This window comes from Rhinolophus sinicus, linkage group LG03 (assembly GCF_036562045.2).
Source record: "Rhinolophus sinicus isolate RSC01 linkage group LG03, ASM3656204v1, whole genome shotgun sequence".
NCBI lineage: Eukaryota > Metazoa > Chordata > Mammalia > Chiroptera > Rhinolophidae > Rhinolophus > Rhinolophus sinicus.
Window position 1 is genome coordinate 79342429 of NC_133753.1, and position 25807 is coordinate 79368235.

Here is a 25807-nt window from a genome sequence, read left to right on the forward strand (position 1 = left end):
TTGTGGAACTGAGGGTTTAGAAACTACAAGGCAACCTATGGCAAAGAAAGTTTGGAGCAGCTGACCTTATATCAGGGATGAGGCAAGCTTGTTCTGGGGAATCTGGAGGTCCAAACTTAATAAAATAGATTTGAGGGATGGGTTTTGGAAAAATGCAAATTAACTTGGTTTCATCAGGATGAAGTTGCTTTTCTTTCTTTCTTTTTTTTTTTTCTTTTTTTTTTTTCTTTGTTGGGAGGGATGATGTAAGGGCCCCAGATAAAACCAACTGGGAAGATAAGACTAACAACTTTCTCCTGTGTGTGGTAGCGGTTGTGGATCAGTGTTAAATTAAGTGTGAACCAGGAAAAAGTGAAGCCTGGTCTATGGGCTAACCCTGAAAAATAATTTCAAACTAAATAATGTTAGAGTAGCAAAGAGACCATTTTGTGGAAACTTCAGCTTAGAGAGATTCAATGGCCTCTGAAGGTCACACAGTAAGCAGAAACTGAGATACAAATTCCGGTCTCCTGACTCCCAGTTCAGTGGTCTTTCCATTTTAGACTACTTTGTGCCCGGCATTCCTTTGCAAAATGGTAAGACCATTTTTACCTTTTCTTTAAACTGGTAGTTCATTGTACTGTGCTAAAAAGGATGTAGTGGAGGAAGAACACTACAAGATAAATGTCCAGACTTAGAAAATCAACCCCGAGTCCTTGGGGTCATGGAAGCCAAAGGTAAGAAAATCCACATGGGAAACCATCTAAATGGAACACATTTTATCACAAAACCTTATGATCAAAGGGAAATACCAGAGCATGTAGAAAGATCATTTCAGCTTTATTAGTATTAGAGAAACTATCTATTACCAAAATCTTTTGAACAGTCTTAGTGTAGAAACAGAGTTTAAAAACAGAATCTGTGTCATGAGACCATAGCAATATAGGCAATACTATTGGCAGATTTACATACTTAAAAATAAAGAGTCATTAAATATAATAAAAAGTTATTTGCTTGATATGTTTTGGTCTATAAGAACTTAAAATAAGAGTCATCAAAGACAACACAATCCAGTGGTAGCAACATTATGTTTGCCTAGACCATTTTATTCCATTACATCAGAAGTTGCTGTAGACAGAAACTGGCAATGACCAAGATGGTCTGTAAAAGGCCCAAAAGATAAGTAACAGAGAAGGAAAAAAAGAAGAAAAAGAAAGGAAGAAGGAAGAAACATCTAATGTAGGAGTAAGAGACAGAAAAAGAACAGAGAAGGGAAGAATAAAAGAGAAAAGGCAGATCAATTGCTTTAAGATGGTTTACCTTATCTAGCTTTATACATTGCCTCTCTTTCTCAATTTTCAACATCACTATAATCCCAATTTTTATTGCAGGAGAAATAATATGTTCATTGTAAAAAATTAGAAAATACCAAAAAGCAAAAAGAAGAAATTAAACATTAGCTATAATCCTACCATCTAGATTAAATCTCTATTAACATGTTGGTCAATAATATCATCATCTTGTTTTCAAAACATTTTCTTTTTACAAAAATGGAATCATACACCTTTATTGCTTTGTAGCCTGACTTTTTTTCACAGAAAATTAAAAAATAAAATGGATAATTTTCTACCTCAATAAACATATACTTTTAAAATATTTAAAATATTTGCTTTCATTTAATTTTATAAGAATTTGATTTATAGGACACATAACTATGAATTTTTGCTACTTTTGCATTATCATGTTTGCAAAATCTGAGAATTCCTAATGTAAATACTTTTTGGGGTAAAGACTAGAAAAGAGTTGTTTAATATGCATTCCTTTGGGAACAAAAGCTAGAAATAAATGAATTATATGCTACAGCCCTATTCTGGACTGGAGAGGGAAGCCTAGCTGGGGAAAGATGAGTATTATTATTCCTCACTATGCAATAGATGTGTTGAAAGAAGTCGTGCGTTTATCAGAAAAATCACTGTTATCTGAGATTCTTTTTGAAGACAATGTTGAAGTATGGATTGGCAAAGCAAACACCTATCATCTACTGCAACTTATAGTAATATGGAAAAATGACAAAGCCTTCATTGTAAAGTGATTAGACACCTTATTATTGATTTCAGAAACTCTGATGCTGACCAATTCTTCAGAGTATTCCCTGATGTTTAGATCCCCAGTTATTAGTTGCTAGCAAGTCAAGTCACATTTACCTACTAGGAAGATATTATGTGGAGAAGTGTGGATTGTACTTGGGAAAGGACCGCCAACTCAACTTCCACAGGCTAATTCAGCAGTTTCTTTAAATGATTTGTATTTTCCAAAGTAATTATCTCAGCTGGTACTTCCAAATATAATCTAAAGCCTTCTGTTAGCAATATATCTTCAGAAATCCATAAAACCTAGAGTGTTTCAAATTATTATCAAAAATCTATTGAGCTTTCTACTAATGATATTCTAGTTATTATATAGACCCAAACTTTAATTTGTGACTCCTACCTAGAGTAGCTCACAATCTAAATTTGCCTAAAGAGAGTGGGAATAAAGGATATTAACAAAAATTATGTTCTGTGGTTAAATAGTCAAGGAATACAAGTTCCTGCTTCTCAATGTAATGATTTGCAGACGACAGTGGTAACAATCTCAGAGAATTCAGTTAGCAACCTTGCAATTATTTTTAGCTTTATGGGGTTAACCTTATTGGGGTTGATTAAATTCAAGCTGTGATCTTTCATAAAAACTCAATGGAGGGTCCAGATGGCCCAACAATACCACCTTTTGTGAGAGGAAATAACTTGAAGATTTTTGTCTAATTAAAGTATTGTGCTGGTGGGACCTGAATGAATTGTTATTCCTTTAAAAGGAGCCTGCATTACAAATAATCTTTATAGAATACTAATTATTCAAAAATAGAGTTCTACTTTCACTATTTCAGTTATGCCCTAGGACCAGAGCAGCATGAACATGACATTTTGAAGCTAAACTCTGATACCATCTTTGGGATTTCAGTCTGAAAATACAATTCTGGAAAATCAACAGAATAAGGCTCTGTGGAACAAAATGCCAGGAAGGTCAATGCATTACTTTCTTACTGTTCCAGTCCATGCTCACAATTACCTTAACTCTTGTCAAAATATTTTCTACAGTAACAGCCAAGACATAATTAGCACCTTTTCTTCATGCTGAAAATATCATTGGTAGCCATAAAAGAAATTTGGAGAAACCCTTTCAGCACCTTAATTCAGCAAATGGCTGCTATGGTTATTGCTATACTATCATGATTTGCCTACTGATGGGAATAACATCCCATCTTACCCTAACTGTATGAGACAAGGGAGAAAGAGAGAAGTCTACGCAGGAGGTGGGTGAGGTGGGGTGGAAATGAGTTGTGAAATTCAATAGGAAATTAGACAATAAACAATCTTTCAGTGCTCTCGTTGTCTTCGTTATTCTCCAACTTCTTGGTATATTTTGTCTGTAACCAGGGTGATTTTCTGAGATAGTTTGTTCTCCAAAAGCATGTTTTATATCAGACAGGCAAAAAGTATTGGTCAATTTTGTAATGAATGAAAAGGCTCTTTATTGGCCTTTTCATGTTCTTGGTTGAGGTTACAAAAGCCAAAGTAGTTATGATCAGAAATTTCCAGCAGGGGGTGTAGTTGCGTCTGTAGGGTAAATTCTTTTGTAGCCAAACATCTGAAACGTGTATTGTTACCACCACTGATGCCCTAAGCTGGAAGTTTGATAACATTTTTCATGGTTGTCATCTCTTTTGATCCTAAAAAACAGCAACCATATATATTAATACTTTATTAGGATATGTTAAATAGCTAGAAATTTGTGAAGAATATTTAAATTAAAAACCTAAAACGCCTGACTGAAATCGTATTCTACTATTTCTTTCAAAGTAAATAAAGAACAAAGCTTCGGGTGATTTTAATTATCCAATACAGCTGAGTAAGTGCTTAATTTTTTTTTTAATTTTAGATAAGAAGAATAGTTGATCTGAGAGGGCTTGGTAATATTTACTCTACTTCTGTCTCTGTATAAAGAATAAATTATTCATTTCCTCAAAATTTCTCCTTTTGGGTGGGGAGAGTGGGTGTTTCAAGTTATTTCTCTGAGGACATAGCTCCTGATCAATTTTAAAAGATGCCATATTATCCTTTGGTTTTTATTTTCTGCTCTTTATTACCTTTTATTTGTAGATATCTGAGCATTTTCAACCACAGAACTTAGGTTCCCAATTCCCATTTTCATATTTTTATTTGTACAAGAAACTGTATGCTTCATTTTTTGAGAGAGCAAGTAACATAAAAACAAACTAACAAAAATATTAACTTTAGACTAATAGTATTAACATGGAGCAAAGTCTTAAAGTTCCAGACTCCTTAAATGAAAATGGATGATGTAGAATGACTATAAATAATGTCAGCTGTGAAAATTATTGCTCAAAAACCATGGCTTAAAACAAAACAAGACAAAACATTTTCTGCTGTCTTAGTTATGAGAAAATGAGATTTTTTTTTTCCTTTTGGTATCATGTCCTGATTCTTCAGTATCATGTCTGTTTTACAGGAAAGGTTAACATATAAAGAAGATATGTTAATGTTTCCTTTAAAAGCTCTGATTTATTTGCCTTTGGTTTATGTTGACACATGTCCATTGTTATGAAATTTCTGATTATTTAGGAAATAATTTTCAAAATATATCATAGGGTGGACATGCTCTAGTCCTTAACATTTCGAAATCAAAATTATAACTTTAAATTGGCTTCTTGTATTTTTAAGGACTTTCTGTGCAAAGGTCAAGAAATGCATTTAAATGTATGACTTCTTCAACCTGTACAAGAGGTATGGGTACTTCTGACATTAGTACCACATTTTGATGGTTCCATTCCCTCTCCCCAACTTCCTCCTCTTTTTTTGTCCTTTCCTCCCGTTTGTATTTACTTTCATTGCAAGTTTTCTTTAGCATCTTTCTTCCCTGACTATGGTTTGTAACTGAAAGAAAGAAGTACCTAGACCTTACTTAACCTATTTGGTACCATTCTCATACAAGAGAGTGGCTGGAGTAAGGAATTTTAGTCATGCATTTCTATAATTAGGGATTAAGAGAGGTAGTAAAATTAAACCTATTTCTTCTGCTTTTGTCTATAAAGTTAACCTTTGAGAAATATGGAGAGTAGAGGTACAGGGGTGGGGAACAAACGAATATAACTTCTGCTGGAATATTGTGACAGATTTACTGACAAACATTTTCTAAGAGGTTTTTACCAAAAGACAGTTTTTTTTTTCTTTACTAACAGACCATAAATATACGTGGTTGGCAGCAGCTGCATCATTAGAACACTAAAAAACAAACTTGGCTAACTTCACTACCTTATGTAACACACAAAATAAAGAATAACTTGAATTTAAAAGACTTTTTATAAGTTAACTTCACTAATAATGAAACAAATCTTTCCCCAAAGAGAAATTCTAGCCCTAATTACTTCTTTCGTTTAGACTTAACAACGAATTTGGGGTAGATTTATGTTTTTTCTCATTCTTTTATCTGCTGGCAACTATTTTAAGACCTCTAAATAAAACAGATTCTGATGACCTTGGTAAAGTCACAAGACCTCATTTTCAATGGTGAAAGGAAAAGCAGTTTTCTACTGTCCTTTCTCCACCATTCAATGCCAACGCCCAGATGAGAGAAATACACCAAAAGTCTAGTGTACCCCCAAACTTGTGAAGTCTCAAAAATATTGAATATATTTAAGGCAGTATAATGAAATTCAGGTGGCTAATGGTTCCTAAGGTTGTGCTGATAGTGGTGTGAGAAAGGGTCTTTGGGGCCACCCTCAAACCCATACCAAGTTTTAAATTTCGCTTTATTTCCATAAGGACAGATTAAGCCGAGGGCCTGATGCCTCCCTGTGCTCTGTCGACGGAGAAAAAGATTCTTCTGGCTCCCATGGAGTTTTGCCTTCTAGGTGAGTACATCACCAGGTCCCGGGCGGGTGATGTCTGTAGTTGGCTTATGCTCCCCAGGCAGAAGGCTGGCTGCACACACAGGAGCACACACACACACACACGAGCATGTCCCTGCGAACGAGCTTGGGCGCATATTTTCCTCCCATTAATTCTTTAATGCTTAGAAACCGTAAAGGGGTGTATCGAGAATCATTCAGTGCCCAAGCGATGTTTTGCAACCGCTAACAATGTCAGGTTCCTTTGCAGTATTGTGGTTTGCACTGTTTCGGCCAGAAACCGGAACAGAAGGAAAGGGAGAAAGCAGGGAAGATTCGGAGACAACAGTGCTCTGGGCTGCACAGTCTGTATCTTCTAAAGCGTGGAGGATGGGACAGAGGAGGAGCAGAATACGGAGAAAGGGGAAAGCTGAGGAAAAATACTCACGCCAATGGGTAAAAGGGAAAAGGTGAGAAGGAATGGAGTAGGAGAGGGAACCAATGGATGGGAGAGGTGAAGGAAGAAGGGGGAGGGGCAGAAGCCAATGGGAGAGCCAGGACGCCAGCGAGGACGCGGCCCCGCGCTTGCTCCCCTCCCACCGGCTCCAAGCGCTCGCGCCTTCCCAGGCTCCCGGGAGACGAGGGCAGGGGCGGGGCTCAGCCCGGCGCGCGGCGCGGGAGGCGTCGCGAGGTGAGGGCGGCCGGGGTGGGGGATTGTGGGGAGGGCGGTGCGGGTGCGCGCGCGCGCCCCGTCGAGGCTGCGCCGCCGCTCCGCCCCCGGCCGGGTGTGTGGCTGAGCGCGCGCGCGTGCGTTCCGGCGGTGCGCGCCGGGAGAGATGCTGAGGTAAAGTTCGGGAGAGAAGGAGAGAGCTCCGTCAGCGCGAGGGAGCCCGAGTGGCCGCCATTACTGAGCCCGGCGCGGCAGCCAGAGCAGGGGAAGGGGGGAGGGACGGGGCCGCCACTGGTGGCGGGGAGGGAGGGAGGGTGGGTTACCCGGCAGCGGGAGCCGTAGGGCTCAAGGTTTCGGGGCGTGTGTGTTGGGGAGGGCGGGGGAGGTGGCTGAAGGGACGCGACGCTCGGTGAGCGCGCCAGGAAAGAGGCGAGCAGAGAGTGGAGGAGGAGGCGGCGGCGGGAGCGCTCCCCAGGAATGTCGCTGCCGCCGCCACCGCCGGGGCCGCTGCCGTTGAGGAGGAGACGGAGGAGACCGACGGTGTTAGGTAGGACCTTGCGACCCCCTTCTCCTCCGGGCCTGACCGCTCGCCCCCTCTCCGCCACGACTAGGGCCCTGCCGCCGCCGGCTGCCCGCTCGGTGGCCGCTGCCGGTTGTAACCAGTTCAAGGGGCTGGGGCCCCACAGCCGCTGAGGGGAACCTGGCTCCGCGCTCAGTCCTCGCAAGCCGGCGGGGGGTGGCTGCCGCTGGGGGAATACGGTCGGCGTGAAGGGCAGCGAGGCCGGGGGAGGGGGCGCTTTCTCCACAGGTGACGGGCTGGGGTCGGCGGAGGCCTGGTGGCCAGGATCGCGCCGGCCCCGCCAGGCGTCCGCTCTCGCCCGCCGCCCTCACTTGCGCTGGTCTCGGATGGTACGTGGGGAAGGAAGGTGGTGGTGTCTGTTGGCTGGGTTGCTGCTAACGAGTTCCACCTGGAAGGGGGAGAGGGGGTGGGCGCATATTTGCAGAAACACGATCTTCGTTGCAAACTTAAAGCGCCTTTCAGGGGGCTCGGCCCTTTCACTTTCCCCTGTCTCCTCCACTCCTTCCTGGGTTCTCTTCACCAATTTCCCAGCTGCTGCTGGGGCTAGGGTGTGAGAAGTTGCACTGCGCAACCAAAACACAGAGTCCTATCGGTTGACTGCGACTGGGTTGAGGCTCTGATACTGAGTTTTCGCTAGAATAACCTTTAGATTCTACCTCCGTTTCCACTAAAGAAAAGTATCGGGGTGGGGGTGGGGAAGCGCGCGGGAGCGCGCGCGCACTTATCCACACATAAATACACTCACTCCCTCCCTCACACCCTCCCTCCACAGCGTTATTAGAAATGCAAGTGAGGAGGAGGCTCTGGGTGCAGCTGAGGCTGAAAGGTGCTCGGAAGTAAAGGCAAACTATTAGGACGTTTAGTAAAATTTCGAGAAAGTTGTAGGGGAGACTCTTTCACCATGTGATAGAGATCCAGTTTTCGCCCCTGCTTGCTTAATAAATGGGAATTTAAGTTTTAAATCTAGACATGCAGCATGTGGATGGTGTGTACGCGCATTTTCAAGTTCAAATTCCCAACGATAACTTGCTTTTTCCTTTGTGATAGGTAGGAAACGATATTATTTTTAAAAATGTTCAGATGTGAAACAGTGAAATATGTCGCTGTATTTACTGGTCTTCGAGTAGCTTCCTTTGCTTATGCCTTCTACAGGTGTTGGTGGCGGGGTTGCCGGCTCCACTTACATCCAAAACCAGTACTCAATTTGAACACCATATTAGGGGGTGTTTGTTTGCATTCAGGATCTCATTCATTTCAGGGAATATTTCTGTAAATGTCCATTTAAAATAGTTGTTACAACAACAATTCGATCTAGATGCAACTATTCGGAAAAATATTTGGTTAAGCTATATTAGTAAAATGTGTTTGGAAATGTTTACTTAACATTTCCAATTTACTTAACATTAATATGATAAAAGTGCTCTATTTTTAGGTAAACATAGTGACCATATAGATAACCTACTAGACAGTTTCCAGATTAAGGTTTTGCTTCCATTTTAAATTGCTTTCTCATTTTTTGCTCTTTCATCCGTTCTTTGTAATTGACCCACATTTCTTTTATCCATTGTAGAGCAAAGGAAGAGTGTGAGTGTGGTTAAGTGCACATCACCAAAAACTTATGTAGGCCTTCAGGCACTTCATGATTAAATATACACGATTGGAAAGCTGGGTATGCCTATGCATGTAACTTTCAAGAAATAGCTCTATTGATCTGATTGAATTAAGCAGAAATTAGAATGATACAGATGACTAGAAAACAATTGATTTGGGTCGGCATGTGTAGGCTACATTTTTTAACCACTTCAGCTGGTCTTATTTTACTATTTGTACATTAATTATAAGAACATGGGGGAATGGGGTGGATTACACTTTGACATAAGAAAGACGTCACAGAATTCTGATGTCTTTATCAGTTTTTTAATACCTCTCCCCTCCCCATTTAAATTACTTTAGCAATTTAAAAAATGTATTGCAAAATTACAATCTTAATTCTGTCACGTGCTTACCCAAAATGTTTTGAAACCATCTCCCCCGTCCCCCTTTTATGAGACAGATTTAGTATAGTTACTCTTTTGGAGAAAATAAATTATTTTAACCTTACCTTGTAAGTTAAGGTTTTTTAAGGAATAAAATAATTGTATTTGCATTCCTTTTTTGGAATTGAAGTTACATAGCTTAGAGTAACAATTTTGTAACTCAATTTTTTACATTGAAAAAGTTAAGTCTCATGAAGACTGCATTAAGCTTTTACTTTTTTAACATTAGCAGGACTTAAGGTAATTGTTGTCTTTAGTATTCACTTCTTAAATATGAAACGGCATAAAAGAGATTTTCTTTATAGCTACAGAATAAGTTTTAACTGTCATGACTTCAGTTTCATATATTATTTAAAATTTTTAAAAGCTATCTATTTGGGCTGTGAAACCCATGATTTTTTCTTTGTACACCAAGAAGGTATGAGGCTAGTGTAATTGACTGAAGAAGCATTGTGTAGTATTGTGTTCAGTGATGGTCTATGTTTATAAAATACACTTAAAGTTCACCAGGGGAATTTGGTTTTTGAAAGAACTATGAAGAAACTTTGATAAAAGTGATTCATCATTTGGTGACTTGAGTAATCAAACTTCTATTTGTTCAAGTGAAGGTTGTTGATCATTTTATCAAACCAGGAAAAATCATACTAGAAATTAAGAAAAATAGTTTTAATGGTAAGAATTTTAAGTATAATTTTAAATTGATTGGTGTTCAGACTCTGTTCCTTGGACTCCTTATCGATTTTTCCTGGGTGTCTTGAGGCTTCCTCTGACAACTCACCCTCCCAGACAAAGGCAGTTTCTATTTTTATGAAATGTGCTTAAATGTAAGAATTCATTTGAAAAAGAAAAAAGAAATCATTTGCATTAAAGAGAATTGAAAGCCTCTGATTTGTTATTCATTAATTCATATTTCCTTTATTTAGCACTTACTGTGTATCTGGCCTTGGTAAATTGGAGATGTGTGTACCTGAAGCTTTAGTTGAAGAGGGAGTAAATAGTTACAAGTACTAAAAGATGCACAAAAGAAAACAACTATTTCTATCAAGGCCTCTTTGGGACTCCTTTAACAGAAGAAGAAACATTTGAATTTGGATATTTTCACTGCAAGTGGGAGTTTGAATGTGAGACACAGTAAACAAAGATGGTTTTTTTTCACAGTCTTTTGGAGGTGAACTGTCCACAATAACTTAGACTAGCAGTCAAATATATAAAATAGGTTGTTAGTATTTGGTCACACACCTGTTTTACTACGTAGAATAAGAACTATTACTTAGGAAAAAGAGATATGTATAATTGTAATTTTAGGGTTAAATTTGACTAGTGTATGTCAGTTAGATTCTCAAGCTTTTCATTATGAAACATTAATAGTAAAAGTAAATTTTCATTTTTCTAGCTTCATATTAGATTTTGCCTATTTTATTATCCCTAACCAATATTTTATTGAGCAGCTGGGCACTGTGAGGAATACAAGGAAATACAAAATATTACTCTCTTAAAAGAGCTTATAGCCCTGGTTAGGGAGTTTGACAATTTAGGAATAGTTAAATGCCAGTTCAAGGCAAAGTAGAAGAACCACATACAAGGCAATACACACCGATTTAAAAATCGGTGAGAAGGGAATTTAGATAAAGGAGATGACATTTGAAAGTTTCATAGGATTGGGATAAGTGAGGAAAAAAAGACTCATGTAAGTTAATGATGCTTGACTAAAGTACAGGGAAGTGCAGGATAGATTAGCAAGTGGGGGGGGGAATATAAAGTAAAAATGTAAGCCTATCAGTTTGTACCTTATAACCCAAATTCAAAGAAGTGAGGGAAAGTGTTAACACAAAGTTAATGGAGTGGTGGGGAAATAATGTTTGCGTTACTGTCTATCGATCTTTGTTGTATTGTTAAAGAACCTTGGACAAACTACCTTGGCTTCTGATGTATAGTTCATTTTCTTCCTGTTGATCGTGTACCCTTCTTGACCCAAAATTTTATGTTTCTTTCTGTACTTACCTTTTCAGAGCCAAGATAATACCTCTTTTATATTTACTTATTTTGGTTGACTAGTAAACTAGTGGAAAATTAACATTCCTATGATCTGGAGAATTGGCAGGGCCAGATTTCTCTTCTTCTCTATGAACTAAGTATGTAACCCTTTTGGTATTTCTTATAAGAATATTAAGAGGTCCTTTAAATAATTTTCTAAAAGTTTATGATCTTCATATTACTATATTCTAGACCTTGCCTCATTTCATTTCTGTATTTTCATTTGTCTTTGGAAATATTGTCACCTGAAACTGAAGTGATAACCACCGTTTATTGCTGAAACCAATTATTTTGTTTCATTAAGAAACATTGACTGATTTGTTTTTTTTTATATCTAGCAGCCAGTCCCCAAGCTCTCTGTGTCTTGGTTTGCTTTTTTAAAGTTCTGTGATAGTTCAGGTGCATTAAAGCCTGCAATATTTAACCATCTCATAGGCTTTTTGCCCCACCAAATCTAATTTTGTATCCCACTTCCAGTCTAGAATATCATCTTATTGCTTATTATAAGGTCTAATTCCTTTTAGCCACTGAAGACCTTCTATAGTCATATCTTATATCTTCAGAAATAAAAGAAATAAGAAAATGCCTCTACTTTCCATCATGGCAGCAGTGCTCTACCACTTCCCTAATCACACACGTGGAATGACTTCTGTTTTAAATCCAAATCTAATCTATTTTTTAAAGTACACTCAAATCCTTTCTCTTCACTGAAGCTTAGAGGTCTGCAGAATATAGCCTTTGGGCCAAATCTGACCACCTGCCTGTTTTGGTATAATAGCTTTTTACATTTTGAAATGGTTAAGGAAACAAAAGAATAATATTTTGTGATATGTCAAAATTATGAAATTCAAATTTCAGTGTCCATAAACACAACCATGGTCATTCATTTAAGTATTGTCAGTGGTTTTTTTGCACTATGATGCGGAGTTGAATCGTAACAGACACTGTATGGAAGGCAAAGCCTAAAATACTTACTGTTGGCCTTTTACAGAGAAAAATTTCCAACCCCTGATATATTCCAATTTGTACTATTTGAATCCTTATTGCATTTATCATTTCCATAGTATAGCACATTACCTTTGTCTCCTTAGCTATGGTACTATAAAGCTACTTAAGAATAGTGGGGAAAGTACTTTTGAGCCTTGTAAAAAAGAATCCACACCTCCTTTTTAGTCTATACCCCTTCTTGAGATTCTTACTCGACTTGTTAATGTCACCATCATTAAGAAAATTGTTAAACCTTACCTAGTATAGTTGTATAATTAAAATAAGGGTGTTCTCCTTTAATAGCATTGCAGTATTGAATGTTAAATTATGCCCTTTCCGCCACTATCTCAATTCTCCAAAATGAGGAGAAAGGACTCAGACCCTGGAAGGGAGGAGAGCACATTCATAGCACTGGTGGACTTCTCTATACATACCTTTGTACCCTCAAAACTTCTGACATGAAGCTAAGCAGATAGTAGCTAAGCACAGTAAATACTTAATGTGTTGTTTACATAGGTTGATACAAATGAAGTGACCTTTGGTTCTTCTGCTTTCAGCACAGGATAAGGAAATGGTCTAGGAAAAGTTGAGAATAACTTTTACACCAAGGCCTCAGTGACCTGTTAGAAGAAAGTGTCGACTAATAGGGTAGGCAGTTAATCTGTTTGGGAATGGTTTAGGTCATTGGTTTTTAAATATTTTATTCAGTGAAACTTTTTTAAAAACAGATACTTGAAATATCGAAAGGTAAAAATGGGTAAAAGCGGAATTACCTTTGCTGAGTAGGGCTCGGGGAGCTTTCAGAGTACTGCCTATTTGGATGGTCCTGGAAATACTTCATTGAACTTTCAGGCTTACTGTTTATAAGCCCATAATTTGTGTTAATGAGCAGACTATAGTTCTTAAAAATAACTGGACTTTTTATATTAGAATATTCTGCTATTCTAATCTTTCTGGGCCCGTAGCAGTTTGTGATTTTTGTTAATTGCTACTATAGATGTGACCAAGATTGCCTAATGATTTAGGATCTGAGGAGATTGATTTGTCTAGTCATCAAATATTTGAGTACCCACTGTGTGTCAGGCACTGTTCTGGGTGCTGGAAATATGGTAAAAAACAAAACAAACAAAATCTTCATCCTAACAGAGTTTAACCCAAAATCCTACCACAATAATACTAGGTTATTTAGTCACTATATAAATTGTTGAAATTATTAGTACATTCTCTTTTCATTCACCTGATTATAGTCTTGTCTAAAGACTAATTTATAGGAATGATGACTTTTTAGCGTTTCTTTCAACTTTAAGATTGTGTGTTTATGTTGTAGAAACCTTGGTCAAAGAAAATACTATGATCAACCCTCTTACAGGTACTAAACTGTTTAATTACTTAGCTATCTTATATATGTTAAAATAGCTTGTGCATTTCCTCTTCTAATTTTTCACAGCATTGATAAATTTGTGATTGAAAATGAGCAACATTGGGCAGCTGGATGGCTCAGTTGGTTAGAACGAGAGCTCTTAACAACAGGGTTGCCAGTTCGATCCCCACATGGTCCATTGAGAAGCAACAGCTTGAGCTTGGAGCTGAGCCTCCGGTGGGCGGCCGGTTTGCTCAGTGGTTAGAGTGCATTGCTCATTGGTTGAAGTCCCACATGTGCCAGTGAGCTGCGCCCCCCCCACAACTAGATTGGAAAAAAAAAAACACAACAACTTGACATCCTGGAAAAATACACTGTTCCCCAATAATAAAAACAAAAAGAAAAAATGAGCAACATTAAAGAAAATAATAGTATATCAATATATCATATCCATCTTTTAGTATACAGTTGACAGTTTTATTCTTAAATTCTTCTAGATAAGTTTACCTAAGATTGTGGGATATGTGATAATCTTTGGGCTTAGAGCTTTCTTGTCTCTTGAATATCTGTTTATATTAGGGATATTTTATTTATTTGACTTAAAGAAGATGGAGCACATAATTATGTCTTGAAAATGTAATTTCCTATATTGTGATTTTAAAAGTTTCAAAAATAAAAATTAGACGATTATTCTGGCTGAATACATTGCTATAGATCATAGTCTGCATTCTCATTGCTTAATTTTTGACTAAATTTTTGGGACCTTGAAATATAGGTGTATTTCCTCTCATAAATAGCTTTAGAAAACCTTTTAGATTAGTAAATTACAGCACTTATTTAGTAAACATAACATACTTTTTTATTTGCCAAAGGATTAAGAGCATTTTGATTTTAAATTTATTGCGATTCATGCATTTATTGAGTAGTTGCTATGTGGGAGGCACTGCTCTGGGTTCTTGGGATATAAAGATTTGTAGATCTTTATTAAACCTGAAGTGGGTGGGTTAATGACAAGTAATAAAGAAATATGTTGTGTAGTAAGTTAGGAGTAAGGAGTTAGCAAGGGAGATTTTGGGAAGTATTGGGAAAAGTAAGTGCAAAGGCCAGAATATGCTTAACATGTCAAGGAACAGTGAAGAGTTCGGTGTTTTCATTGTGACTGGAGCAGAATGAGAGTGGGGCGAATAGTAAGAGTAGTAGTAATAGTAATAGAGTAGATCAGAGAGAAAGACAGGGTTGGAGAAGGAAGGTCTTATGGTAAACCATTGAAAGGATTTGTTTTTTACTTTTAGGAGCCACTGGAGAGTTTTCAGCAGAAGAATTGGAGGCTCTGACTTATGTTTTAAAAAGGAACATTCTGGCTACTCTGATATGAATAACCTAGGGAAGAGGAGCAGAAGTGGAAGCAGGGGAATTAGAAGCCTTTCTAATAATCTAGGGCCAGAGATGATGGTCAAAGTTATAGCAGTAAAGGTAGTGAAAAGTGATAAATTCTTGATATATTTTGAAGATAGGGCCAATAGGAATTTCCTGACACACCATAATAACTTGTTAAAGTGAATGCAAGTTTTGTGAAAAGGTACAAAGTAAAATTTTAGTTCAAATCCAGAATTACTGAGAATCTATTTTTTTCAGCTTCCTAGAATCTTTGTAGAATTGAAAGCTTATTTTTGTAGAAAGCTACTCCATATTACTAAAACTCCATTAAAAGGAGCATGTTATGTTTGAATGGCTTAGTAAAATATCTTAGAAAACTTAGATGTAGAGAGAGCTTCATTTCAGCAGTTGTAGGACAGTTCCATTCAAATTAATGCATTGTCATTCATTTCTGTAAGGACACTTAATCCAGACATTTCCTTGAAATAAGGTGATCTAAGGCATAATGAGAAACTGCATTGCAAACTTAAAAGCTTAATAACAAAAGCTTTCTAATGTTTATTAAAGATTGGTCATCAAGATGCTCTTAACCCTTAACTTTGAGTAGATCATTGTTAGTTTTGTCTTAGTTTCTTCATGAGTAAGAATAAGCACAATGCTAGAAATTACAAGAAAATGACAACAGGTTAAAGTAAAGTTACATCAAAAGTAGAAATACAGGTTGACATAAATATCACCATTAAATATATTTGAAAGGAATTTTTGAAATTTCTCGTATGTAGACATTGGCCATTAGTTTATTAGTGGGAGCACAAGAAGAGAATAGATTTGTTCCTTTTTTTTTTTTTTTTTTTTTTTTTTTTGCAGCACAGAAGAAAAACTACCTTAGTTAATGGAGGGCAATTTTGACCTGGATGTTGAGGATAATTCATGTATGTCTGAAATTAGATTCCCTTATAGCCTATTACAGCCAACCTCATAAAAGCTTTGTTTCTCCTGTGAGGTGGTAATAACAATCTCACCCAAACAAATGGCAAAATCTTTTTGAGGGCAGGGTGATGGCATTTTTTTTCTAGTCTAGAGTTTCTCAAACTTTTTTGAAATCTGAAAACACTTAAAACTAAAGCTTCTGAGTTAAATAAACCCGTAAATCAGAAAAAGAAAACACTGCTTTGTTGAGAAAGTTGGAAGGAGAGAGCAACTATTTGCCCAATATTGTTTCCTATGTCTAGATGAAATAATTTTTCCATCACAGTTTGAAAATCACTTTATGGTGACTCCTGACATAAGCTCTGGAGCTGACTTCAGAATACCAGCAGGTAGCTTGCCTGAGAGCATTGTTATAAAGAAGGTCATGGATGTGTTCCTCACTGTATCTAATTGGTAGTTTACTGTGAATTTGGTGTGAAAAACCATAAATGTCATGCAAAGCTAACTTATTTTTAATTTAAACTTGAATATTTATGATTCAGACTGCTAATTAGGGTGTGTTGAAGCCTCAGTATTAAAATTTATCCTCAATATAATAGAGTTTATTTCTCTATTTGATAAAAAGCCTTCCAGTTTTCAGTGACCAGTGAAAGGGTGATGACTTCATTCGTTTTCATTTAATTTTAAGGCCTTTTTCTTTCTGAAACAAAATACATTTTGTGATGGAGTGTTTTCATTTTTGTTCTTAAGCTGTAACTTAAAAGAGAAAGGAATCTCAGTATTTTGAGATTTGTGCTATAGGAGAGCAGAAAGGAGTCTTTTAATGTGTTTGGGTAAGCATATATAAGAAATATTAATAAAGATGTGACTATGGCAAGGATTAGATTTATACTTAAAAATTTCTTCAATACTCAAATCCGTGATGTGACATTGTATTGTTACTTTTCTATTAACATTTTTGTGTGTCTCTTAAATTGTAGAAGGCAGGGGACAGTCTTGTATGTCTTTGAATTGCCCTTAGTTTTCAGAATAGATGTTTGTTTAATAAAGGGCTATAAGTAGTTCTAGTGTTTGTACTGTTTAACATAAAAATTCCCCAGGGTAATCGCTAGATATGTTTTCTTCTGATGTATATTTTAAAGTATATTATCTGTAGTTTTGGCTTTTCTAGTAAGGACAGACCTCGTATTCTACTATTTTCAATTTTTTCCTTAATTGTTAGCTATGCAATCGTGCCGTTTTCACAAACTAATTTCCCTTTTTATCATTATGTCTAACTTTGTTATCCAGTTAATTCACTGTTTTATTTTTGGTAAATATCTATAAATGAAATAGGCCAATTGTTCTCACATAGTTTAGGGAAAGAATGTTAAACTTGATGGTAGGTACAAATGCTAAGTTTGATCAGATTAAGATTTAAAAAAAAAATTAGTGAAAAAAAAACTAGTTAATGAGATTGGGTGGGACTGCTCTAATTTCTTCTACTTACTGTATAATTTGCTGCCAGGTAAATATTTGTAAGTCACAAGTCTGATCATACCATTTTTTAATCTTCAACAGCTTCCCTGGTTCTGAGAAGCAGAACTAATATTTATTAAGCACCTTTTGTTAGACACTGAACATTTAAAAAAAATTACTTAATTCTTAAATTTGTATAGATATGTGGCCCCACTTTATAGATAGGGGAATCATGTCTGAAGAGGTTTTGGGCTTTACTCTTGTCATAAATTAGGAAATAATACTCAAATTTGAAATTAGTTCTATTTACTCATGTTTTCTACTTTTTTGTTGCTCCTTAACAGTAATGTTTTATTTATTACAAAAGTGAAATTACTAAACATTTTGTTTGACTACCTTATGGCTGATATTGTTAAAATTAATATTTAGTTGAGGCTAATACAATAAACCTCTAGACTATAAGACTGAAAATTTATTATTTTAGCTGAAATATTAGTCAAAAATTTAAATTACAAGAACAGTTTCTCATTACCATTAGTTGTTAGTGTGGCAAATATGCAGTATAATCTTAATAGATGTTTACTTGCAGTTGTGGTCAAAGGAGAAGTCAGGTATTTACAGCCAGGTGGTGGTGGTTCTTTTCTTAACCTTTCTTTTCCTTTTTTCTTCATGTTCTTTATAGTCTTGATTTTGTCTGATTAAAGATAATTTTCACGTATGTTGATGTACATAGCTAGATATTTTCCCTCGTAAAATTTTGATGCGACAGCAATCATGTATTTTAATTCAACCTCAAGAATGTGAAGAATCTCCAAATAAAACTTTATAAGAGACTTATTCATTGCTTTCACATAAATAACCTAAATTAAAATTACATGTAATTCTTAAAGGTTATTTAATGTTGCTGGTATATCAAATACTTCTGAAAGATTGTCTCAAATATATAATCTTAAAATTCTTTAGCTTGGTTCTCATCAAAATGTGGTTCATGAGCTCTTTGTAACTAGTCAGAGGAAATAAATGCAGAATCCAAGAACATTTAAAAACAATTTGACAGTAATTTTATGTCTCTTGAATCTAGTAAGGATGGGGCTTAGATTTTTTTTTTTTGAACATTTTATATGTTTTGCAAAAGTGGGCTTGCAGATATGAAATAAAAATTGGTGCTTCACCTTAGATAGTTGGAGAAGCATAGATAGTTAAATACTGTCACTATTTGTATTAACTGTCCACTTCTATTTCCCTTTTTAAGTATTTGAATATCCTAATTGTTTTGGGGCATAAAATTTGGTAGATATCACAGGAGTGTATTGAAACTTCTTGAAAAATTTTGTAAATTCTAAAATCTAATACGAAATTACGTTTTAGGGAATTAGTTTTGAGGAAACATGTAATAGAAATCAGGTTGTTTTTAAAAGTTTTGAGGAAGTTGTTAAGGTAACTAGTACATTTTAGTTAACACCAAGCATAGTCTCCAGTCATAGAAAGAAAAATTGAGGGAGGGGAAAGGACGAGTTTCCTCAAACTCGTTGGAAGGAGTCGAGACAACATGCATATTTAGTTAATAAGGGCTATTTTAAATTTGTGAGATAACTAAATTTTTGTGTTATTTTAATTGTCAGAATTGTAAATTTTGAGGTCATCGTGCATTTATTTATAACAATCATAAACTGATTTCTTGAAACATATAACGTTAATTTGCATAGTGCATTGTTATGAACATCTTTAATATGTATATAGTTTAATGTGTGTAATTCATATTTAAGATTTGTCTGTTTTTCTCCTTTTTCTAGGAAGATGATCCATATGATCTTGAAGACCTTTCTGCACAGAAATGAGGGAAATACAAACAACCAAATATAGTTCCGAAATTCAGGATCGGTATTTTGAGATGATTTTATTTTCAGAATGAGCAGTATATCTGGTTACCTTTGTGAATGTAGAGACATGAGAAGAGAGTTATGATGGCAAAAAACAAAGAGCCTCGTCCCCCATCCTATACTATCAGTGTAGTTGGACTCTCTGGGACTGAAAAAGACAAAGGTAACTGTGGAGTTGGAAAGTCTTGTTTGTGCAATAGATTTGTACGCTCAAAAGCAGATGAATATTATCCGGAGCATACTTCTGTGCTTAGCACCATTGACTTTGGAGGACGAGTAGTAAACAATGATCACTTTTTGTACTGGGGTGACATAACACAAAGTGGTGAAGATGGAATAGAATGCAAAATTCATGTCATTGAACAAACAGAGTTCATTGATGACCAGACTTTCTTGCCTCATCGGAGTACGAATTTGCAACCATATATAAAACGTGCAGCTGCCTCTAAATTGCAGTCGGCAGAAAAACTAATGTACATTTGCACTGATCAACTAGGCTTGGAGCAAGACTTCGAACAGAAGCAAATGCCTGAAGGGAAACTCAATGTAGATGGATTTTTATTGTGCATTGACGTCAGTCAGGGATGCAATAGGAAATTTGATGATCAACTTAAATTTGTGAATAATCTTTTTGTTCAACTATCAAAGTCAAAAAAACCTGTAATAATAGCAGCAACTAAATGTGATGAATGTGTGGATCATTATCTTAGAGAAGTTCAGGCATTTGCTTCAAACAAGAAGAATCTTCTTGTAGTGGAAACATCAGCACGATTTAATGTCAACATTGAAACATGTTTCACTGCACTGGTACAAATGTTGGATAAAACTCGTGGAAAGCCTAAAATTATTCCCTATCTGGATGCTTATAAAACACAGAGACAACTTGTTGTCACAGCAACAGATAAGTTTGAAAAACTTGTGCAGACTGTGAGAGATTATCATGCAACTTGGAAAACTGTTAGTAATAAATTAAAAAATCATCCTGATTATGAAGAATACATCAACTTAGAGGGAACAAGAAAGGCCAGAAGTACATTCTCAAAACATATAGAACAACTTAAACAGGAACATATAAGAAAAAGGAGAGAAGAATATATAAATACCTTACCAAGAGCATTTAACACTCTTTTGCCAAATCTAGAAGAGATTGAACATTTGAATTGGTCAGAAGCTTTGAAGTTAATGGAGAAGAGAGCAGATTTTCAATTATGTTTTGTGGTGCTAGAAAAAACACCTTGGGATGAAACTGACCATATAGATAAAATTAATGATAGGCGAATCCCATTTGACCTCCTAAGCACTTTAGAAGCTGAAAAAGTCTATCAGAATCATGTACAACATCTAATATCAGAGAAACGGAGGGTAGAAATGAAGGAAAAATTCAAAAAGACTTTGGAAAAAATTCAGTTCATATCACCTGGGCAACCGTGGGAGGAAGTTATGTGCTTTGTTATGGAGGATGAAGCCTTCAAATATATTACTGAGGCTGATAGCAAAGAAGTGTATGGTAGGCATCAGCGAGAAATTGTTGAAAAAGCCAAAGAAGAGTTTCAGGAAATGCTTTTTGAGCATTCTGAACTTTTTTATGATTTAGATCTTAATGCAACACCTAGTTCAGATAAAATGAGTGAAATTCATACAGTTTTGAGTGAAGAACCTAGATATAAAGCTTTACAGAAACTTGCACCTGATAGGGAGTCTCTTCTACTTAAGCATATAGGGTTTGTTTATCATCCCACTAAAGAAACATGTCTTAGTGGCCAAAATTGTACAGACATTAAAGTAGAACAGTTACTTGCCAGTAGTCTTTTGCAGTTGGATCATGGCCGCTTACGGTTGTATCATGATAGTACCAATATAGATAAAGTTAACCTTTTCATTTTAGGGAAGGATGGCCTTGCCCAAGAACTAGCAAATGAGATAAGGACACAATCCACTGATGATGAGTATGCCTTAGATGGAAAAATTTATGAACTTGATCTTCGACCAATTGATGCCAAGTCGCCTTACTTTTTAAGTCAGTTATGGACTGCTGCCTTTAAACCACATGGGTGCTTCTGTGTATTTAATTCCATTGAGTCACTGAATTTTATTGGGGAATTTATTGGAAAAATAAGAACTGAAGCTTCTCAGATCAGAAAAGACAAATATATGGCTAATCTTCCATTTACATTAATTCTGGCTAATCAGAGGGATTCTACCAGTTCTACCAGTAAGAATCTACCAATTCTCAGGCACCAAGGGCAACAGCTGGCAAACAAGTTACAGTGTCCTTTTGTAGATGTACCTGCTAGTACATATCCTCGTAAATTTAATGAAACCCAAATAAAGCAAGCTCTAAGAGGAGTATTAGAATCAGTTAAACATAATTTAGATGTGGTGAGCCCAGTTCCCACCAATAAGGATGTATCAGAAGCTGATTTGAGAATTGTCATGTGTGCCATGTGTGGTGATCCATTTAGTGTGGATCTTATTCTTTCACCCTTCCTTGAGTCTCATTCTTGCAGTGCTGCTCAAGCTGGACAGAATAATTCCCTAATGCTTGATAAAATCATTGGTGAAAAAAGGAGGCGAATACAGATCACAATATTATCATATCATTCCTCGATTGGAGTAAGGAAAGATGAACTGGTTCACGGATATATATTAGTTTATTCTGCCAAACGGAAAGCATCAATGGGAATGCTTCGAGCATTTCTATCAGAAGTTCAGGACACCATTCCTGTACAGCTGGTGGCAGTTACCGACAGCCAGGCAGATTTTTTTGAAAATGAGGCCATCAAGGAGTTAATGACTGAAGGAGAACATATTGCAACTGAGATAACTGCTAAATTTACAGCATTGTATTCTTTGTCTCAGTATCATCGGCAAACCGAGGTCTTTACACTGTTTTTCAGTGATGTTCTAGAGAAAAAAAATATGATAGAAAATTCCTATTTATCTGATAATACAAGGGAATCAACCCATCAAAGTGAGGATGTTTTTCTACCATCTCCCAGGGACTGTTTTCCCTATAACAACTACCCTGATTCAGATGATGATACAGAAGCACCACCTCCTTATAGTCCAATTGGGGATGATGTACAGTTGCTTCCAACACCTAGTGACCGTTCCAGATATAGATTAGATTTGGAAGGAAATGAATATCCTATTCATAGCACCCCCAACTGTCATGACCATGAACGCAACCATAAAGTGCCTCCACCTATTAAACCTAAACCAGTTGTACCTAAGACAAATGTGAAAAAACTGGACCCAAACCTTTTAAAAACAATTGAAGCTGGTATTGGTAAAAATCCAAGAAAACAGACTTCCCGGGTGCCTTTGGCACATCCTGAAGATATTGATCCTTCAGATAACTATGCGGAACCCATTGACACAATTTTCAAACAGAAGGGCTATTCTGATGAGATATATGTTGTTCCAGATGATAGTCAGAATCGCATTATTAAAATTCGAAACTCGTTTGTAAATAACACCCAAGGGGATGAAGAAAATGGGTATTCTGATAGAACCTCAAAAAGTCATGGGGAACGGAGACCTTCAAAATACAAATACAAATCTAAAACCCTGTTTAGTAAAGCCAAGTCATACTATAGAAGAACACACTCAGATGCAAGTGACGATGAAGCTTTCACTACTTCTAAAACAAAAAGGAAAGGAAGACATCGTGGAAGCGAAGAAGATCCACTTCTTTCTCCTGTTGAAACGTGGAAAGGTGGTATTGATAACCCTGCAATCACTTCAGACCAGGAATTAGATGATAAAAAAATGAAGAAGAAAACCCACAAAGTAAAAGAAGATAAAAAGGTAAGTTTAATTTATGGTCAATAATGTTTATACAGATGTTTGTTTTTGCCTTTTAAAAATTATATATATATATTTAAAGATAATGGATTTGACATCAGTGAGAACTTAAGCTGCCTTATGTCACTCAGTAAATATAATTAGCTCTTTAATTTTCTGAATATTTTGTGAGGGTAGATTATTTTTTATTTTAATTGCATTTCGTTTATTTGTGCTTTATCTTATTTGAGGGAAAAAGTTTGGTTTTGTGTTCTTATGTTCCTCAGCATAAAAATTCTGAGTGACTATGTTTATTCTCTTTACAGAAACTCAGATATAAAGTGATTTTATTCTTTTTTTTTGTTTGAAAGCATTCCATTTGTCTTTTTCCCCTCTGACCTACCAGTTTTGCAATATTAATTTGATACACCTATCTCACTCAAGGATATTACCAATACAGTCAAACTGTAATAATTTGTAGTCTTGGAAATTTATTAACTTTTCCAAGCAGCTTCTTTGTGGATAGTGAGTGGTATACTGCCTAAAGACTTGCAGAAAGGTTTCTTTAGTTTGAATTGTAGAATCTTGACTAAATAGCAAGTTGTTATATTTTAAATGGTTACTAGTTTAAATGGTTACTAGTCTCATGGTGTTAAGCATTAGAAACCCAAATATGTATGCTATTAAAATTGTATTTAGTCATTTAAATTTTTATTAGATCTTTTTCACAGTGGTACTTCAGCACCTTCACTTCCAATACTATTTGACACCTGACTGTACACAAACTTTTATTCAAGGTTTTAAAGATAGCATTCAGTAAGCTTTTATTCTATGTATTGATAATTTCTTTATCAGTTAAATCAGTAATCTTACTATTTACTACAGCCGACTACTGTTTACTAACCCCAATTAAAGATACAGATATTTTGAAAAGCTTATTTCAGATAGTTTCCTACGCCTAGTAATTGCTGTCCATTATAGTGGGATAGACTCCATTTTATTTTCTAAGTTTAATATTTTCTAAGTTTCAATGTTTTCTTCTCATTTACTATGCTCTAGATTAGGCATGTAAACTGTTTTGAAGTAAGATTCAGCCAGACTTACAGCACAAACTCAATTCACGGCACACTACTAATTAAATATCTCTGGCATCTTTTCAGTCACCCTGGTACACTAGTTCTTGCTACATATTTTATCACTCCTAAAAGACTTCAGGATTTTTCTTTTAATTTGCTTATGTTATTAAAATTACTTAATGCTTATTAGTAAAAATAAAGCATCCACCATCTTTCTATTTTAAATTGCTTTTATTTTTGAGTGTTATTTTTCCATTTTTGATCACAAGTCTACTTAATTGTTTTGTTAACTTTTTATTTTAATATAATTTCAACTTAGAGAATAGTTGCAGGAAGAGTAAACAGAGCTCTTGTATACTTTCCCAAGATTTACCAGCTGTATACATTTTGTCCCACTTGGCTTGAGCCGTGTGTGTGTGTGTGTGTGTGTGTGTGTGTGTGTGTGTGTGTGTGTAGGGATTTATTTATTTGTTTTTGAGCCCTTTGAGATCAAGTTGGATATATAGGACTCTTTATCATGAAATGCTTTATTGTGTATTTCCTAATAACAAGAACATTCTCTTAAATGGCAACAGTACAGATACTAAATTATGAAATTTAACAGTGTTGCAATACTACAATAGTACCCCTTATCCACAGGGGATAGTTCCAAGACCCCCAGTGGATTGCAGTTAGTACCAAACACTGTATTTACTGTTTTTTCTTATACATACATACCTATGATAAAGTTTAATTTATAAATTAGCACAGTAAGAGATTAACGATAACTAATAGTAATAGGTAACAATTACAATGATATGCCGTAATAAAAGTTATGTGAGTGTGGCATTATTGAGTAAATTAATGGTACTTGAACACAAGCACTGTGATGGTCGATCTGATAACCTAGATGTATACTAATGACTAATGAGTGGATGACATATACAGTGGGTATATACTGGACAAAGGGATAAATCATGTCCTGGGCAGGATGAATTGGGACAGCTAGAGGTTTTATTCCACTACTCAAGTGTGTAATTTGAAACTTATGAATTGTTTATTTTTGGAATTTTCCATTTAATGTTTTTGGACTGAGGTTGATGCAGGTAACAAACTGAAAAGGGAAGCCGTGAATGGGGGTAGAGGACTACTGTATTTAATCTACAGTCTATGTTCAAAAACAGATTTTGTTCAAAAACAGATTTTTGAACATTTTGAACCTATGTCCCAATAGTGTTTTTTGACACCAGAATACCCAATTTTTATTTAGTTGGAATTATAGTGTATACATAATATTTTTCCATATTTTTTCACTTAGTTTTATTTCTCCACATTGCTCATAGTCTTTCAAATTATACTTTTAGTCATTACATAGTTTTCCATTTAGCAAATTGTATCAAAATCGGATGGTTAGGCTTCCAAGTTTTAATTTTTTTTCTTTTTTCCCTTCTTCCGCCTCTCCCCGACTCTGGTTCAAGCCATTGTTTCTCAGTCTAGTTGTGTAGGACACAGCTCCCTGGCCCATGCTGGTATTATGAGCCTTGCGCCCCCCTCCCCACTTCCCTGAGGCAGTTGGTCACCAGTCCTCAGTCGGCCGCTCACGCTGGCCCATCTGGGCCACTCATGGCAGTGCAGCAGCCCAGCTCCAGGGCGAGCCATTGTTCACAATCTTAGCTGTAGAGGGCGCAGCTCACTGGTCCATGTGGGAATTGAACTGGCGACCTTGGT

At 36.2% G+C, this 25807-nt stretch overlaps 1 protein-coding gene across 4 annotated transcripts in view; it reads left to right on the forward strand.

Annotated features, from left to right (window-relative positions):
- The window catches only part of ARHGAP5 (Rho GTPase activating protein 5), a 107630-nt gene that overhangs the window by 20295 nt on the left and 61528 nt on the right, over positions 1 to 25807 (forward strand). The window contains exons 2-3 of one of the 4 annotated variants that reach the window (XM_019754531.2): positions 5862 to 5950; positions 19152 to 23048. In XM_019754531.2, the coding sequence (XP_019610090.1) occupies positions 19320 to 23048 (3729 nt within the window). In that variant the 5' untranslated portion in view covers positions 5862 to 5950; positions 19152 to 19319. Of the gene's footprint in view, positions 1 to 5861; positions 5951 to 6625; positions 6771 to 6972; positions 7144 to 19151; positions 23049 to 25807 lie in introns of those variants that run through there. The other 3 variants (XM_074328127.1, XM_074328128.1, XM_019754530.2) reach the window with 3 other exon arrangements.